General features: G+C 36.7%; 1 protein-coding gene across 2 annotated transcripts in view; it reads right to left on the bottom strand.

Moving 5' to 3' along the window:
• PPP4R3A (protein phosphatase 4 regulatory subunit 3A) overlaps positions 1-19,115 on the bottom strand; it is a 43,130-nt gene extending 24,015 nt beyond the window's left edge. The window contains exons 1-3 of one of the 2 annotated variants that reach the window (XM_085317547.1): positions 18,510-19,115; positions 10,830-10,885; positions 972-1,070 (exon numbers count right to left, since the gene is read on the bottom strand). In XM_085317547.1, coding sequence (XP_085173673.1) covers positions 972-1,070; positions 10,830-10,885; positions 18,510-18,651 — 297 coding nt within the window. In that variant the 5' untranslated portion in view covers positions 18,652-19,115. Of the gene's footprint in view, positions 1-971; positions 1,071-2,536; positions 2,602-10,829; positions 10,886-18,509 lie in introns of those variants that run through there. The other variant, XM_085317549.1, reaches the window with a different exon arrangement.
• Positions 19,116-19,121: the final 6 nt, after the last annotated feature.

Here is a 19,121-nt window from a genome sequence, read left to right as displayed (position 1 = left end):
AAAGAAAAAGAAAAGAAAAAAAAAAACTGGGAGAAATAATTCTTCAAGGAAAACACAAACTCTATATGCACATAGATTAAAATCCAGAATGCTTTTAAATCCATTTACTGTTTCTTATCAGCAAGCACATCTACTATTCAAGTGGTGTCAGAGATTTTCTTTTAAAAGAAAGCTTTAATGTCCAAGAAAGCTTAAGATGTTTCAAATACACTAAACGAAAACACAACAGCATGGTCTCAAAACAGAATGTAAAAACACTACATTCTTGCAAAAATACTATCTCTTTAAGCAGAGCTCGAGGAATTAAACCACATTTCTTTTGCTTCACTTCTGTAATCAGTGAGAACAAAACACAGAAGACAGTGGAGAGAAGTACATCTTTATTAAAAAGCAAGAAGAGAGTGTACAGGGGAAGAGTGATTAGACAAATTTAAAGAGACAGCTGACATAATTTAGCAAAGAAAGTAAGAAAAGTTGTAATGCTTGGAATGGAAAAAAAAACAAGTTGAACTAAAATAAGTGATATGATATATTGATTAAACTCTTCTAGGTATTAGTTAACACCTTACATATATCAGTTAAGAAAGAGCTCCTATACATTCTTCTCTCTAGAAATAAAAATTTGGAAAGATAAACTCTACCCTTCTGGTCAACAAGGAAAAAGGTTTTTCTGAATCATTACAAAATGTTTTGAATGCTCATTTCAGAGCTAAATTTCCTTTGGCGAAAATGGATCTAAAATGTTACCTTAAGTAAAAAAGACCTGAAAATGCTCTGTGAAAATCACTGTAGAACTTCGTATTAGATTTCTAGGGGAAGGAAAAAGTTTTCAAATCCAAAAATGCAAAATTTGGGGGGGCAGGCATTTTGTTTTTACTTTGTCTCAAATTCACTACTTAAGACAGTGTAAAACTCATGAACATGAAGACTAAGATTACTGGGTGCCTCGATCTTCCATGCATCAAACTTACCTGACATATTTTTTCCCATATTTCATCACATCCTGCTTTTTCTTGAAAGCTAAGTGCCAAATCATAATTTTCAGCTTCAGACCACACAATCAAGGTATCCTTTAAAGAAAAGAAAAGTATTTTCAGGCAACGTATTTTCAATTTTACAAACCTGAATAGTGTTTAAAGACTGGTACATTTTTAATTTTTATTTTAAAAGAGTGTTTAAAAGACAACTCTGACACCTAATCATGACAGGACAGTATTACAATTCAAATTTAATCTTCATACTTTTAAAGATTTTATAAGCTCCAAGATCCTTAGGAGTGAAAAAAATACACTTCAACATAAATCAGAATGAACAAGTTAAAGAAACTGTTTTCAGTCTCAATTTATGTGACCATTTTGTAAATGTCAAGAGCTGTGTTTACAACATGTACTTTTACCTCACTGCATCCTTTGATAGAACACAGCAGCAAAAGAAAGGCTGTTTCCCCCCTCYCCTCTCAAATGGAGCACGAACAACTACAAATCTTTTGCAGGATAAAAGTTACAATCAGTTTCTTAATTTTTTGGTAGGCCTCAAAACACAGTTGTTCAGAAAGATACATCAAGATGCCTAAAAACTTTAAACAAGAGGTCCTTCAATATGCATACAGTTAACTGCCTTAGAATATGCATACCTTTTATACTGAACCATGCACATCATTTTTACTAATTCCAAACTGCAATTATGATATAATTTTCACTCTAGATTTAGAGTTAAAATAGCTATGTTTACTACCCAGAAATTAAGCTCTCATCTACTTACTAGAATAGTTCAAGAGTTTGAGAGCCCTCATATTGCATCCAAAAATGATACACAGGCGTGGAAGCTGATACTGCAAAGACCAGTATAGCACACTTGTAAGGTATCTGATTCAGTAGTTTACAAATAGKTTACTAAATCATAATTGCTCACAGAATGAAAACAAAGAATCACAAAAAACCTAGAGAGGAAAATATAACCTGCATTATTTAAACAGTGAATCAAGTTTTACTTTAAAAGTCTTTTCTCCTCCTGTACAAGCTAGTGGAAATATGAGCCACACTAAATATATATAGCTGAATGAAAGCGTATTATTTCAGCTAAATGCTAAAACATGCATTTAATCACCAGTACCAAAAGAGACACRAAAACTTTTCTAGTTATATTTCACTGAGAACCATAAAACAGAATATTTGTGCTTCATTAAGTATAGATTTTCCTTATAGTGATTAATCCTGGAGGAGTTCATTTAAAATAATCGCAAAAGCACTGTAATTTGCTGGACCTTTATCAAACTTAAAACAGTTAATATTAATTAGGCTGAATTTACTTCAAATATTAAAATAACACTGCCAATAATGAGAACTCTAATATTTAGATTTCAGTGTGTACTTACCACAAAACACCTTAAACTGAACTATGATGTAAAAAGCATGAGCCATCTAGCTCCATTAGGAGTCAGTCAAGCAATGCAACATAATCAATTTGCCATTACCAGAGCAGCTATACTGCTTCAGATGCACTCATGGGTTTACCTTGCAAATGGCAAATAGTTTACCTTTTCCTTTTCCAAAGGGTTGAGGAAGAGGTGGTACACAGAAGAAAGGGATTTAGGAAGACCACCTCCAAAATACAAAAGGAAGAAAAAAGTCACAATTAATAGTTTATCCTCTACAAAATAGATCACAGTGCAAATACTCTGGTAATAACAGATTGACAGCACCTAATACTGCTGATACCTATACAGGAAGAAAAACAGCAGTTTACAATAAATCTGAAAGGGAAGGCCCAAAGGAAAAAGAACCACAGATTAAAGACTACTAAAAGTATGAGAATAGAACTGAAGTGGCATTAGTCACTAAATACTGACGCGTTTTCAGCTCCCATTTTTTTGTACTCATTATATACCCGAAATATATTTTACTGCATTTTGCATTGTATTTATCAGAGTCAACATCTGATACAATTTATAATGAATCTCTGTCTTTGGTATTTATACTGCAGTAGTTTTTAAAGTCATTGTCTGATCAGCTTTCCTGCTGAGCCATGTTTTGTTATTAAAAAACTTGTAGGCAAGATCTCTAGCACCTCTTGAGAYATTCTTATTTATTAAATTCCTACCTAGAGCGAAAGTTGGTAGGTTTCTGAGCAAGGCATTTCCAAAAGAATATCAAAGCATATTTTCTTCTGTATTAAGAACATGACTAACAAGTAAGGAAATGACTAAAGGAACACAAATAACGATAACATTATTTACATTAACTGCTATAAGTTAAATAAACAACGCTCCCAAGTCTATCTCTGAATAAAACTTAGTATTTGACCCACACAGGTCAGTCAGTTGGTCTCCTCCTCTGGGGAAGAGGGTGATGTAGGGAGAAAGAAAGGCACAGGAGAGATGAAAAGGAAGACTCAAAAGATAAAGCTGCTTTTGCAAATTATAGATACACATGTGACTACATAAAGTGTATTTGGCCACAGTACAGCAATTGTTCTTGTGAATGAGATAATCCACTATCATACATGGAAGTTCAGAGATTATTTTTCATTTTTACAAATGTTGATTTTTTTTTATTGTTCCTAATTCGTAAAGCAGAACTAAAAAGGTGCCGAACGACTTCTAAATATTTTGAATGACAGAACAACCATTTTCAAGTTCACTTATTAATAGAAAAGTATTATATTAGAAAAGTATTTTCCAACCACCAACACAAACCATTCRAAAGTATGAGAGTTATCTATCTTAACATTATTACAGATGTATTTCATTTTACACATTCATGTCAGTACCTCAATAGAAACCTAGCCATGGCTGCTCTCTGGACCTTTAGTAAGAGAATATTTGTTTGTATGCCCTGTCTGGCCTCAAAGGGCATTTAAAAAGAGAGTGAAACAAGGGGAGGAAAACACTTCACTCTGTTGCATAATATACTCTTCAGTTAAAGTTTAAATTCACCGTTAAACGTAGACGCTCATTAGTGCAACTTCATTTTGTTGATCTTACAAAGCTTTTTGTAATCATTGAAAAGAAAAGGAATACAGAACTTGCACATGCCTTTTAGGGAGACATGATTGAAAGAAATTCTAGACGTACTTGGAGATAAAACACAAGAATAAAAGCCTGGCTTCTGCTTGTTTTATTTAAAGGACTCTTACCTACGTGTTTGATCTGCATCACAGAATGGTTTAATTTGAATCCAGGAACTACTCTGGATCTCTCAATTACGGAGTAGGGCTATCTATTACTTCAAAATGCCAAACTCCAAAAACACAATTTAAATTTCTAATACTGTCTCCTCCATTCCCAGAGGAAATAAGAGCGTGCATACATGTGCTTGTTAATATTAGCTATGAGTTAGAGAGGTATGGAGATGAGTCTTGCACATTGGCCCTCTATTCTTCATTCCCAGATTTCTCATAGATGCAACTCTTATCCATTTTTATCCATTTTTCTGCACTACAGACAAAATACTAATCTCCATACAAGGAACTGAATGGGCGGACTAAAACAAAGACTAAAATTTGTTCTCACCTAGCTTGTCCTTAAACACAATTAAAATCATGTGGCCTTTTAACCTATCTTATACTAAAGAGATTTTTACCAAATGAACCTGTAATACCGTTTTGTTTGTTGACTGCTTTTGATGCCTAAAACTGCAGTAATATACACTAGTTTAGAGCTATACTGCATGAACTAAGTCAAAAACATGAACAAATGTTTCACTGATGAAGGATTTTATATGCGTATATAGTCTTTTATAAAGCATGTGTTTTTGTTTTATATTCTCTACAAGAATCCTTGCATTCTACGTCCTCATATTTTTYCAAAATGCATTATAGTTCTTGGCAAGATCTTTTTTATAACGTGATGATGATAATCAGAAACTACTAATATAAAGCTCACTTTCTTACTTTGAGTAGCAAAATCATTTGCTGCTTTGCAGAAATATTTTGACAATAGCGCCAACTGGATGTGTTAACGTTACCTTATCCTACATAAATTTTGCTGTTTCCCAGAGGTAGCTGATACAAATTTGTCTTCTTTCATTATGACTGCTCAGGAATAACTAGTTCTTAATTTTAAGCAAGAACTTTGAGCGTGACCTCTTCCTGGAGGACTTGTGCAGTCAATGTTACCATAAATACGCATTTATCACATCAACTAGTGGAAGTTAATTTCGCATCCTTATTTTATCTTTGTAAATGCATAGTCCGAGTTGAAACTTTTTCAAGGTACAATCAACCTTTTCTTTGCCGCTTGTTTGACTGTGTGCTGTCTTGTGTCCACATGGAACAAATCCTAGTTAGAGGAACAGACTGCTGGTTTTCTACGAATGACTACCACATCTCATAGGAATGAAATCTCGGACAAAGCTAAGAAGCTAATTATAAAAAATACTATTACAACAGATTAAGCCAGCAAGCAGTGGCAGTTGTACTTAGGTTGACAGGGTTTAATCTAGCGAATGGTATCTACCAAACAGTTTCTCCTCTTTTTGAAAGAATTTCCCAAAAAGGCTTATTTTCCTTAACAGAAGCATTGCTGGATACATACCAAATGTCTCAAATTTCAGTCTCTTCCCATAAAGCCCACCAGAAGTCACACGTTATTGGATATTAAACCAGTTTTATTTAACTTATTAGCAAGCTGAGCAAAAGGCGAGTTGTGTGTTTCTATGATCTCAAAAGCAGCCCTTGGATTTCATAAAGGGAAATTTAAGACCACCAGTACATCAGGATTTGACTTTGCAGTAGAATTGATTCAAAATTTCTTTCCTAATGTGATAAAATTTATGAGAACTGATATTGTTTGACAGTCTCTTCTCATTGGTATGAACATCCAGAGAGAATACTACTCTTCCCTGCAGGCATTTATTGTCAGTCTAGAAAAAAAAATTCAAAAAAAACCTGACATGTTATTCATAATCATCTATTACTCGAAGGACTCTCCAGCATACTGTATYTTGATAGCTTATCAACATACTGCAGGACAACTCGCTAAACTCCAAAATATTCCTTCAGCATTCCTGTAAGATTTAAGCTACTCACAAAAAGTCAAAGTTTGGTCCCTTAAAATAATTTTCACAGAATTCTGCTTTTAAGAAGTTGCTTCCATTTTCAAAGTTGAATCATCCCTTCCTACTAGCCCTCAAGTGATTTCGACCATGACACTTCCCTCTCCTGCCATTGGAAGTTTAACTGAGCAGTGCTGTCTCTTCTGATCTCAGACTGTCCTGACCACCAACTTTCCTCATGTGTTAAGCCTTTGCTTATATTTACAGACATGCCCTGGACATGTTAAACTACCTTTCAGAATCTTGCTGCCATATTATTTCTAATGAAAAGTAAAACCACTATATTTTTATACTTACAAAACTTTCTTTGATAGCACTAGTACTTTTATTTAAAGTGAGGCATACAAAGTTATTGCAGTGGATTTCAGCAGACTTTTCAAGTGAGAAATGGTTGCCCTCATAGTGTAACAAAGTTTCAATTCTGACTTTTTTCAGTGTAGTTGTCCTGGAATTTGTGTATTTAAATGTGTTAATAAGTTAGCCCTAAAACCTGAGTAATGTCAAAGATTACTCAGTCTTTTGGTAGAATATAYTCTGTTAGCTTCCTTGGAAGCTCACCGATCATACTTGACTTCTCAGTGCTGCATTTCAGTAGATCCCATAGAAGAAAATCAGTTTATTAATTCTAAATAGAACCTCAACTTACTAACTCAGTGACCGTATCCAAAGACGGCAGAAAAGATAGATCTCAYAGGAAAACTTAGGTCAATAAAAAAAGTAATCCTTTGGCAACATACACACAGACCAGTACTCACTCCCCTTGCTCCCTCTACATATCCCCTCTTCCTTACTGTTTTAGCTGCAATAGGCTCAAATTTTATTGTAATAGCTTCAGTGTTGGCACATTTGTCCTGACAGCAAATGTGGGAAGTTTATCTTCTCTGAAGATTCTGCCAGTATCTGCTTGGATCTTCTCATATTTTAGCTGTGTTGTTAAAGTCTGCTTTTCACCATTCAAGGATAGGTATCTTTGAGCTACTTCGCTAGTAGATGGCACTGTGAATGAATTTAAGCAGTATGTTCTTTTGAGGAATTGCGGGGGAGGGGGGGCGCAAAAAAGAAAGAAAAAAAAAAGGACTCCCAAAGCAGAGGATATGAGACACTGAAGTCTTCAGTGCAGAGGCAAGACTTTGCAGCTGAAAGCTGTAAACAACTCTAGTCTTCCTTGTTTCAGGCACAAAAAGGGATGTAATGCATACTTCATCACTTGGTTACAGGATGTATCTAAAGTAATAAAGTTGAAGATAAGTGTTTACTGTTCTACTGCTGTAGCACTGTCAAAATACTATTTGAAAAGCGTATTCCAGAGTCCACACCCACATCAGCTTTATCCCTAAATAAACTCTATTACATAGTGTTATTTTGTCCTTTAAGGTTATATAAGAGGTGTGTTGTCCTAAAATACTACAACAATTGTTGACTTCTGGAATAATGATTATCTGTTCTTAATTACAGCACCTCTATCACTAGGATTCTGCAACTGTCTCACTATGTCCTCAAAAATAATCAGAGCATGGATCAAAATGTGTAAACTGACTTCAGTGTCATATGCATCAGGACATTACAAATAAATTATCTTCCACATTTATTAATATATTAAGAAAACAATCAACAATGGAAGAGAAAACATCTTCTATACATGTGGTCAGCACCACATAAGTAAATTACATTTAGTAAATAAAATTTAGTTTTAAACTGTACACTACAACTACATACAGTATATTCCATACCTAAATTACAGTACCTTTTTTGTAACATTTTAAAATACAAATAGTAGTAAAACTTAACATACAGCCCTAAATAGGAATACCAGACAGAGGACCAAGTTGTCATACTAACTCACATGATGCTTTATTAGAAGAAATCTTCTGCATATAAATATTACCTTAACATTGAGAATTAACATCCCCTAAACTCCTGTGGCTAATTTCTCAAGTAGTTTCCTTACCAGTACGTTCTCCTCAGAGAGATTCCTTCTTTTCTAGTTAATGCACTAAAGATGAGTTTGCTAGGAAGTACACTGTTTAGGGCATCCAAAAACTTCCACAAGTAGTAAAATCTGTATTCAGCATCAGGTATACAGGCACATCTCTTTTTAAATGCAAAGCAGAAATTAACTCTTCGTTGTGACAGAAAGATTATTGCTACTTTCTTCATCTGACTAGTGAAAAGACAGTTAAAAATGGCTAAGTGCTTCTTGCCCTAAAGAGTTATACCAAGCATGCAGACGGAAAGGTAAGTCTGGAACAACTAGGGAACAGATTGTCATAGCTTAAATTTTTTTAAGCATAGTGGGGTTTTTTTTTTTTTTTTTTTTTTGAAAGAACCCAAAGCAACCAGAATAGCCAAGTTCCCCAAGAACTTACCCGTCATGCATCTCTCCTTCCTCCCCTTCCCAAGCCTAACAGCTAGTCCAATAAAAAAAGTTTCTCCTTACAAACCTCACACCAACCTAGATGAATGTCAGAACTCAAACGCTTGTTCCCTTAGATATCCAAGGTAACAGTAAAAACAGCTCCAGTGCACCACTATCTACCCTTTTAAAACTGAATGGATGTTTCCTCCCTTCCAAATTTTGAGWTAAAAGACTGACAAGAACATCACGCTGTAAAGTTACTCTTAAGCTGAAAGCCTTACAACTCTRGAAGATTTTTACTGAAATTTTAAGACAGCAATTGACAACTGCAGACTAACTCAGAAGCAAGTCTTTGCTGACCTCCGGCTAAAGTATCACCTTAGCTACTAGTGAAGTAAGCGGCATCCTGCAGCCAAAAAGGAATCGCTCTTCCATCCCACAGTTCCACAAGCGGAGCTGGCTTTGGACTTCTGCTGAGGTAGAAGTGCTGGTTTTGAGGAGGGGTTTGGAGTACCAAGTTGGTTTTCTTTTCTTTTAGTGAGTTAAGGCAGTTCAGAGTTCTGGTAAGTATAATTGGCACAACATAAGGGGGGGGGGGAATAAGGAACTCCCCCTTTCAACAGCTAAACTCCAACCTTAACTCACGGAATTAAGTTTAAGCTAAGAGTTTGCCTTTTACAGAGGGAAAGGATAAGTACACCTCACTGGAAGAATAACAGTGTCGAAAAATAGAACTAAAATCTTTCAACACACAGGAAAGATTCCGAATTCTTAAGGGCACACAGCAGAGCTCTACATACAGCCTACATGCTGTATGAGACTGCTTAGAGAATACAGATTATCCACCTGCAAATACAAATTTCTGTCCACCTATCATTTGAAAGCTCTAAAAGTAGCTTTCTTCCTTTCTCCAGCACAGAAAGCATATATAGTGCTGTTCTAATAGGACAGATTCATGTTTAATATTTTGTATTTCTAACCAGGTTTTCACAATCAGCAATATCAGATTTGTGCTCTGCTGGATTACAATACAYGCTGGACCCAGATCAGCAATGAGCACACAAGTTAACTGCTACTGCACTGACAAGCATGGACGATGGTTTGCACTGACTTTATGATTTCATGCTTATTTTGAGGCTACTTGATACTTGATCTGGCATAAAGCCTGTTGATACAAAGCTACCCCTCAATACTTTTTGAATACATCTGAAACAACGACTAAGTTTTGACTAGCTCAGCACTTTATGCCATACATCTGAAATATCTGATGTCATTTTAGTAGTCCTAAAGCTGAAGCTACCGCATTATAAACCACAACCTTAAGCTAGCAAGGACTACAACTAGCAGCTAGATTACTTAGCATTTTTGCTAGTCAGGTTAAACAATTCTCCTTTCTTATTTCCTGCAATTGATTCTCCACCTCAACACTACCCTCACTAGTTGTTCAGTGCAACTGCTTATACAGTGCCATAATGAATTTTATCAAGGAGCAAATATAGGCTAAATCCAAATATTGCCAGAAAGGATATTTTTAACCCAGATTCATTCTCAACATTCAGTTCAACATGTATAACCCTAAGTACAGCTGCATTCACAGAACCGCTGGGACTGCCTGTGAGCAGCACTACAGCAGGCCTACGCTTGTAATAAAACACTCTTCAGTCTTCAGCTTAAATAGTTCAAACACACTGAGTGTATCTGACAGGATGTTAGCAAGTCGGAGCTGGCCAGACAGGCATCAAAATACAATCTGGTTCAGGCATTTCTCAGCCTCTAGGGCATTTCTCACTGTCCATGAGATAAGAACAGCAATGGTTCACTCCTTTCCAAGAGTAGCATTCTTTGAGGGCTCACAATGCAAGATTTAACTGAAGTGAGATGTAGACTTAAGAGTTGAGAAGCTGTTCTTATGTATATGGAAAGTTTTGAAGTAGTAGTAACCCACATCCACCTTCCAAATAAGAGCCAAAGACATGAAAAGCTTTAAAGCCATCTACTCTTTAAAATAAAACACACTGGAAGTTGTAGTAGTGGAAATCTAAAGAAGAAAAATCAGATTCTATTAAGTTTCAGATACTGTAATCTGCATGAACCTCAGATAATTTGTGACCTTCACAACTATGCCTTGCCTGTCTCTCCCACAGCATTTTTTTTTTGGCTTGTATAAGACAGAAATAGCAGCAGAATAGATTATTTCACACAGAAAGCAGAGAAATCACACAAGTACTGTTAAATTGGAAAAATGAGGGGGGGGAAAAAAAAACACCACACCACCACCTATTTTGCCTTCTCGTACAAGGGCCTAAAATATATTTACAATAGAGGCAGAAAAATCGACAATATCTCTGAAGCAAAGAACTTGCCTTTAAAAATGAAAACAAAACCAAACAACAACAACAAAAAAACCACAGTATATTTACCTGTTGTTTCTGGTACGCGGTGTTCGGGTTAATTTTGGACTCCAAAAGAAGAGAACCTAGAAGAAAAAAGTTCCATTTATTTACATTTGTACTGCAGTTTCAAATCTCAACATGAATTTTCTGATAATTCATTCCTTGAGTAGATATCTCCTTTCCTCCCAAAAATACAAAGAATGAGTCATATTCTACAGAACTCTGTATTTCATTTTCCCTCAAGGTTATTGCTCAAATACCAAAGAACATTCTAGAGTATTTTGGAGAATGGATTTTTAACCTCTGTCTTATTCTTAGTAGATAATTTCAATAGAAAAATGTTTAGAATTGGTCAAACCAGCAAAAGTCAGCATTAATTCCACAAATACATTCTGTAGGGCACCWATAGTTGCTTTGCACAAAATTTGCTTATTATGTGGTACTGCTTCTTAAAACTTAGCTAAAACACTTATTTTAGCTTGCTGAAAAGCACATCAAGAAACTAATGCTTACTGTGGTAAACACCGTGACTGCCAGTACCAGAAACTTCAGACATGAGACAAACTCCGGAATCGTGGTTTCACAGCAGCTTATACAGACTCAAGACAGAACTGCATCAGTTTCATTCCCATCTCTGTCTTCTTCCCCTTCCTCTTGCACAAACATTTATGTTAACATGTCATAGTAAGATGGTTCAGAGTTGTGCTAGCCAAAAAACAACCCCTAAAACTGTTTTTTAGTCAGATCACCCCCCTCATCCAAACTTACTRCTCAGCTGCACAAATACCAGTGCATATGAGGGACGCTTAACGGCCAAGACTTCAATTTCTGCCTCTGCAATGCTTCACTCAACATTTATCAGAAAGATCTGATAAATTAACTTATACAATTGAAAAGGTAAGACTGCAAACATCCCTTCAGAAAGTGCTTTTCCATCCATTTACTTGTTTAAACTTATTCTTTAAGTCCAAATTCTTAGTTTCCTAGTTTGGTAACTATAATTTTAAGGTGGTCTTGTACTTACCTTACCAGAACATTTGACAAATTAACTATACTTAAACAGTCATTCGTTAACGCAGAGAATGAACGTTTTGTTTGTCAGAGAACAAACAAAATCACTTTAAACACCTCAATTAGAGAAGCCTGAGAATTCAAAGGCTTGACAAGTATATACGTATATAAAAACCCTTAGATATAAAAATCATATTTGGAACTGAAAATTTTAATTCCAAATCTCACAGTAGAATCACCTTGCTGAACTGATTATAAATAAATTTCCAATTCCTTAAGGGTCTACAAATTATAAAATCCACTGCTAAAACATCCCAAACCAAAGTTAGTTTACTGAATGTCATCATACTCAATCTCATGACTTATACATCCCAAAATACTCTCCCTTCCTGAAATGTTTCTACTGACTAACAGGAGCTGTTAGGCTGGGTGTGGTGAGGGAGACTTCATTTGTTGAAAGAGTGCCTCACTAAAGAATCACATAAATATGTTTCTCTCTCCATACAATAAAAAGAAGGCTATTACTTCATGAATTTAGAATTTTAACAAGGATTCAGAAATTAAATAGCTTACAAGGCACATGCTGTTTAAAAACATATGGATTAGAGCTGTTTTTTACAACTGTAACTTACCTGCAATGGCTGCTTCTTCCCAATTCCCAAGACTTGTTCTACAARAGGCAGCCTTCAGTAATGAAGCTGGCTTGAGAAGCTACCACCCTGTCTCACTGCTGCTCTTGCAGACAGAACTGTTTACAAACTCAGATATAATCCAACAATAAAATCGAGTTATACAGCCCTCAAGAAAAAAAAAATCCCACACACATCTACTTCTTTTTCAGAGTTTTTCAATTTTTTATTCCACATCAYTTGAGTAAACTGCTTTGCTAACAGAGCTGAACTATGTGATAGTGTAACTTCAATAAAATAAACTATAGAGTAGAACTGCAGAAGGACACACAATGAGAACTCCTCAGCTAAGCTTTGTTGATGTTCTAGAAACAGAATTCCCTTTTCTAACCAGCAGTTACAGGCAATAAGTAATTTACTGTGAGCCTATTTTCAAAACATCATCTTCACCTACAGGAAACTTTAAAACGTTACTTTGTGCTATTAACTTTGTTGGCTAACCTCCCTAAAAGCCTTCACTGGCCAGAAACATTCAATAGCACAAAGTATGCAATAGTACCTCATAAGAATTAAAAATAATTTATAATTTCCATGTCTGTAGATCTGTGTTCAGCAGTTACATAATGTTGAAATTCGGAAATAAGAAATTAGCAGAATATCATAAAACTTGAATTCCATGTTTGACAAATTAGCATTCAAAAAAATATTTTTAAATGACTGAATGTACAGACAGTTCATCTTCCAAAGCAGAAGTGGACACTAAAGGATGACCTCTTCATTAGATCTAAAAAAAGATCCTTTCTTCCCTACTAAACCTGATGCCTGCTAGCAAAGTCAAATCAAACCTTATTAGGCTCGAGTTCCTTCTTATTGCCACATGATTCAACTTATTCCTCACCATTCAGGACAAAAATTACAAGAAAATATAAATTCAGAGATAGAAATGTACTGAAGTGTAAACCGAGCTCTGTAACCCTAAACTGCCCCATTTCCAGACTCCTGAAAGATCTGATACTCCATTTATGAACACTGTTCCCCCCAAAAGGGTTCAACAACTCAGACTGTTACTAAAAATCAGTGACTATTCTAGTAGTTAGTTCAGTGAGTTCATTTTCATATAGTAGGTTTTACAGGACCAAGTCCTTTTGCAGTAGGAAATTGTCTTAAGTTGTTGTTAYATGCTTCTGGAAACCAAACAACAGTACCAAATGCCCAGAACACAAATATGTTCTTTAGAAGGTTACAGATGTGTAACACATCACAAATAAAGCTCTTCTTCACTCATAATCACGATCAGTATTGATTTCTGAATATAAATCAAGGTATTTGTTCATTTGTCAAAAACAATTGCTTTCTATATACGTATTTGTCTCTTGGTACTGTCCTAGAATGTGTTAAGATTATGCAGCCTACTTTGTAAAAATACACAATACAATTTCATCTTTATTGGCTCTATTCAGAGTCACATAAAAACCCAAAACTCACCTAAATACAACCTTTGTTTTTAATAAGCCAGAAAAAAAAATGCAGATCTAGCTATTTTCTGAATTATAACCTCAAATGAATTTGTAAAGGTAACTGAACAACACTGGTGCCAGAAAGTAACCCCTGAAACCATCTATTAAGAGGAAAGTACCGATTTACAGAATTCTGTTATTTTTGACTGATTAAATACATCAAATTTGTGGGTTTTCTGTGCAATAAAACCATTCTATGCTGTGAAAATGCTGTGTTTATGGAGGAATTCTTGCTGAAAAAGATTACAGGTCTACAATGCTATTTTAAAGATATTTAAGAATATAAAACCTCCCAATCCAATAACTTCTGACAACGTATCTGCAGAGCTGTTTACATAAATGCATATAGAGGAGAGCTGCTGATATTGAATACTGCTCCTCTTTCACAATGCTGTAAGTTAGGTGTATCCTTCCTCAACAGGAAAAAAGCTATAGTTTATTTCTCTCATTTCCCTCCACCAGAGTAGACATCTCATATGTTTAAATGAAAAGTTTGATGCAACAAAACAATTTTGCAAGAAATGGCCAAGGTTTAAAATCTAGAATAAGAGAGGTAGGGAACGAAGTGGTATCTTTCCCTGTRTTTTTATCTTGGCCCAGAACTCTTAAGTCATATACATTTCCACAAAAGGCTTTTTTCAACAGACTCCTGTTTGCCAACTCAGTTGCTTCCCTGAAAAACTCTCCGAAGAAGTCCTTGTCACAGTCTAGCCCTGCTGGCCTGGTATACGGCATTAAAACTGTAGCGTTAGCAGTAGCCTAATAATAATGAAAAAAAAAAAAAAAAAAAGTTTTCCAGGAAAAGCATAAGACACCCTGTGCACATGTCAACAACTTCTGTGTAATCTTTAGCTTTCCTTAAAAACAATTAAGCCTTTAAGTCTGCACAAGGGAAAGCAAATCTAAGCCAAATTCTGGCAAGGCCTTCTGCCATTATTATGGGGTTACTGATACCAAGCCTGAAGAAGCAGCAAGGAGGCAGGTGCCTACCCTGGTATCTGTTGTAGGAGKGGCAGAGAAGTCACTAAAATAAAGATGTTGGAAGTGGCAAGCCAGGACTTCTCAATAGAGGTCACCAGGTACTGCCTAACGGTGAGGAGGCAGCAGGGCCTCCAACAGAGGAGTCTGGCTTGTTAAGAGGTTTAGTTGGAGGACTGGTAAGAATTTATTTGAAGGCTTAAACTTTTAACAAATAAGTTCATTGCATAGAAAGGTTCATTTAGGGGTCACTTCAGTCACTTGGTCTTGAAGGAAAGAACAGCAAAACGATCTGAAAGTAGGCAGGGAAAATATAAAACATTTTATATTAAAAATACATAAAGTAAAAAGCATAGAGCAATTTCAAGAATGAGACAGGCCAGAGCAATCTACAATACCACGTGAGAAAAAGATAAGAAATCAACGGCTCCTGACGAAAAACACTCACAAGGAAGTCAGTCATTTGTAGAGGAAAAATTCACTACTGCACTTCAATAACTAGAACATGCTGCAACTAAAAATCACACAAAGTTTTGATTTAAAAAGAAGGAAAAAGAGTCATTTAAGTGTAGAAAATGCAAGTCCCTCTGCTTCAAAAGCATAATATATCTGATCTGAAAATAGTTTTATGATATTTCTCTATGATAACAGATGACTCCAAATTCCCCACAATGACTCAACACTTATTGCCAGGGAGCATTAAAGACATACCAGATAGCAACACAAATCACCTCACTGGCTCTAAATTCTTTCATTTTAAGTATGTGTTAAAAAACAAACAAACAAACAAAGAAACACTCCCTACCAATCCATAGGTAAGAACAGAGTGAGAGCACTTTTTTTTTYCCCTTTTTATTGCTCTCAATCAAGTGATAGCTTACCTTGGACTTGGAAAAGTGATTCCAGCTCCCTTATCTAAACACCCCAACCCTGCCATACAAATTCAACTGCTCGTAAAGCAGCCACTGCACCACAGCAAGCTACACCTTAGCAATAAAAAAAAGAAATAAAAATAAAAAAAAAAAAGACAGAACTATGTGCTACTCGACAGTAAGCCAAACAAACTGTAGCAGTTCTGCTGCCGTTCTGCACACARCTGAGCTGGCCCTTTAAGAGGAGTGGGAATTTCCAATACACTGTTGGGAACTACTACTAACATCCCCCATGGCTTCCTCCACTCAGGAAACAGGAGCCCTGAACTCCAGGCAGTACCCAAAGTTTTCAGTCAGCTTCCTGGAGTAAATCAATAAGAACAAGCCAATAAGCACAGGATGAATCTTAGTTCAAACTCCAGGAAAAGGTCGTTTAGAAAAGGAGGAAGGAAGAATCGACCTTGTGGAAAGAGGAGGAACTGACAAAGGAAACATAAGAACTGGGAAAATGGAAGCAAGTGATATATAGGTCAGGTTCCTAATACTAGTATGCTTTGGTAACTAGGAAAATGATAGTCAACTATTTCATTTAGGAGAAAAGAGCAAGCAAGATACAGAATACAACAAACTGCATGGCATCTAAAATACAAGTCTGGCATCACGTTCTTTCAAATCATTTGCCTAAATTAGCTTATAAAACTATTAACACAGAGTGAACAAAATGTAAATCAAATTTTAGGAGGCATTTACACAAGGAAGTTAGAATAACTATGCCTATTAATAGTTTCAGTTCTGGGCAAATGAACACTCCATCTACTAAATTAAGAACTTCAGTTCTATGTATTATTCAATACTGTTGAAGTACATGCTGTTTGAGAAAAGTCTAATGCATGTATCCTATTAAGTATACTTCTGTGTATTAGATGCTGTTATGTTTGAGCGCCTTCTCCTTGATTTCTTTTTAAATTATCTGAGCGATGCAACACAAAGTAATGAGTTCAGGTTTGTTCTGAGATCACTTACACCAGTTTGTATTTTCTGTTTTACAGAACTTTATTTACAATAARCTGGCCACAACAATCCAACTCAGGTTCAAATCAGTTTTAAACACACATAATCCCACCAAAATTCACTAAAACTGTATTTTAATTTGAATGGACAATCTCTTGACAACCAAGAAAACTTTTGTTTTCTTACATTAAAAAAAATCAATCAGAAACTTGATTGGAGTATAAAAACAGAACATGACAGTTTTTAAACATTAGCTAAGAGAGTCTCCTGAGCACAGCAGCCATGAAGACAACAAGGACTGTCTCTACAGTAAAGCATACTGGAATATAAGATTACCTTAAAAGTTTAGCAATGACCTTCCTCCTCCTTAACCTCCCTCACTCATGTTGAAATTAAACTAAGTCTACTTCCATTTTGATTGTCTTACACTAGGAAGTTGGTTAAACCAAAATAAAGAACACAACTTCTTTAGCAAAAGAAAATTAAAAAACAAGTACTAATTTAAGACTTTAAGGGATAATTACAAACTACAAAACCCCGAGATTCAAGCTTATCAGAAGCTCAATTATCAGAACCCAGCTCAGATGCAAATTTGATGCCTCCATATCAGCTTATGATCTCTTTACTGCAGAGACTGTTGTGCACTTCGTCAGAACTTTCTCGGACAGCGAGAATTAACGGCTCTAAGGCTGCTTTACCTCCAAGTTTCTATAATGAAAATGCCAAATAAAAAAAATTAAGATGTCTATTGTTAAGCCACAACTAGATAAGTCACTCTAAGTCACTAGATAGAATGGTTATATATTTAACGAAGGACTAAGTCATGCATTGACAGACTTTACTAGCAAAAACACAGTAGGTATTGCAAGATAGACTGTTCAAAATCTGTTCTGACCATAGCAGTCAAGAACTCACTCATCCAATAATCAAGACTAGTCCAAATATGTATCTGTAGAGGCAGATACTACTACTGCTTAAGTTATAGTAGATTTTGTCAAAAATGTCAAGGAAATTGATAATGTATCATTTGACATTTACTTACAGGCAGATCTAAAACTGCAGAAGGACTGAGAAATACTATTCCCAGAAAAAGAAAAAAAGCATCTCTGACAATGCTATTCTGCCCATTGTATTGTCTTTAATCCTACAGCTGCACATGGATAATTACAGTTACCTGTTAGTGTCCCATATAATCTTACCACCAAAGAAAATAAGAGCAAAAAGAAAAAAAAGGGATGTTTGCCATTCAACTATCCAATAACTTTTTTTTTTTAATCACTTTAAAAGTGGCTTCAGTTTTAAGCAACTCTTTCATGAGGGGATTCCTTCCAGAAACGTCTAAGAAAGCATTCACAATGCTCAGCTTTGGGTCTGGAGCAGACCGGGTATCTAATCATACCCAGTCCTGTACGAAACTTGCAATGAGACCTGAACATATTTGGTATACAGCACACTGCATGTGCTGTAAACCAAGTGCCTACTACAATGTTTGCACTTGGTGGCAACCGTCCATTTCTTTCTCTTGGCCTAACAAGACTGAAGTATGGCTGATGCCTACTTGCTTTCAGGAATGTATTTTAATCATGCAGCAAAATGTTAAGGCAAGAGATACACAAAGCCAACACCAGCTCCTTTTCTGCACAGGACAAGGAAAGGCTCAAACAACTTAACACATACCCACTTACTTACCATCACTCTCTGCCCTGACTAGCAGGGACATGCCCTTCAGCCTCTCCACGTAGCAAGAGGACACATGCCCCGTGCCTCGATCGTCCCACTGGCGGTCCTCATTTAGCGTGTACACCTTCACCCTCCGCCGGGTGTCCGTCATCTTGCCGCTCGCCACGCCACAGCCGCCACCCCGGCTTGCACGGCCTGAAGAAGCAGGAGGCTGGCRGGGGGCTCGGCCCCCCTCAAAGGAGGGGAGCGGGAAGGAGGGGAGCAGCCCCACTCGGGCACGCCAGGAGAGCTCTTCCTACTCCTCTTCAGTGCTCCCACAGGCTCCTCATTACCGGCAGGAACAGAAGATCTGGAGCGGCAGGAAAGGAGGCGAGGCAGTGAAAGGCGAGCTGCTCCAGCGACAGTTAGGTGCTGCACAAAAGGCGACCAAGCCTCCGCTGGGGAGAGCCGCAGAGAGGAGAGAGGCTCTCTGCGGGGCGAAGGGCAGGCAGGAGCGACGGCCAGCAAGGGATCCTGGAGGACAAGTGGATCCGCAGGGCTGGAAGCGGCGGGGGGCAGCAGATGGCGCGGGCGGCGGCGGGCGGCGCGGGGTGACAGGCGCGGGCGAGGCGGGCGGCCGGG

This window comes from Rhea americana, unplaced genomic scaffold (genome assembly GCF_003343005.1).
Source record: "Rhea americana isolate MKP2758 unplaced genomic scaffold, rheAme1 scaffold_5, whole genome shotgun sequence".
In the NCBI taxonomy this organism is placed as follows: Eukaryota; Metazoa; Chordata; class Aves; order Rheiformes; family Rheidae; genus Rhea; species Rhea americana.
Note: the sequence above shows the minus strand (reverse complement) of the source record. Positions and strands in the feature narration are given on the sequence as shown.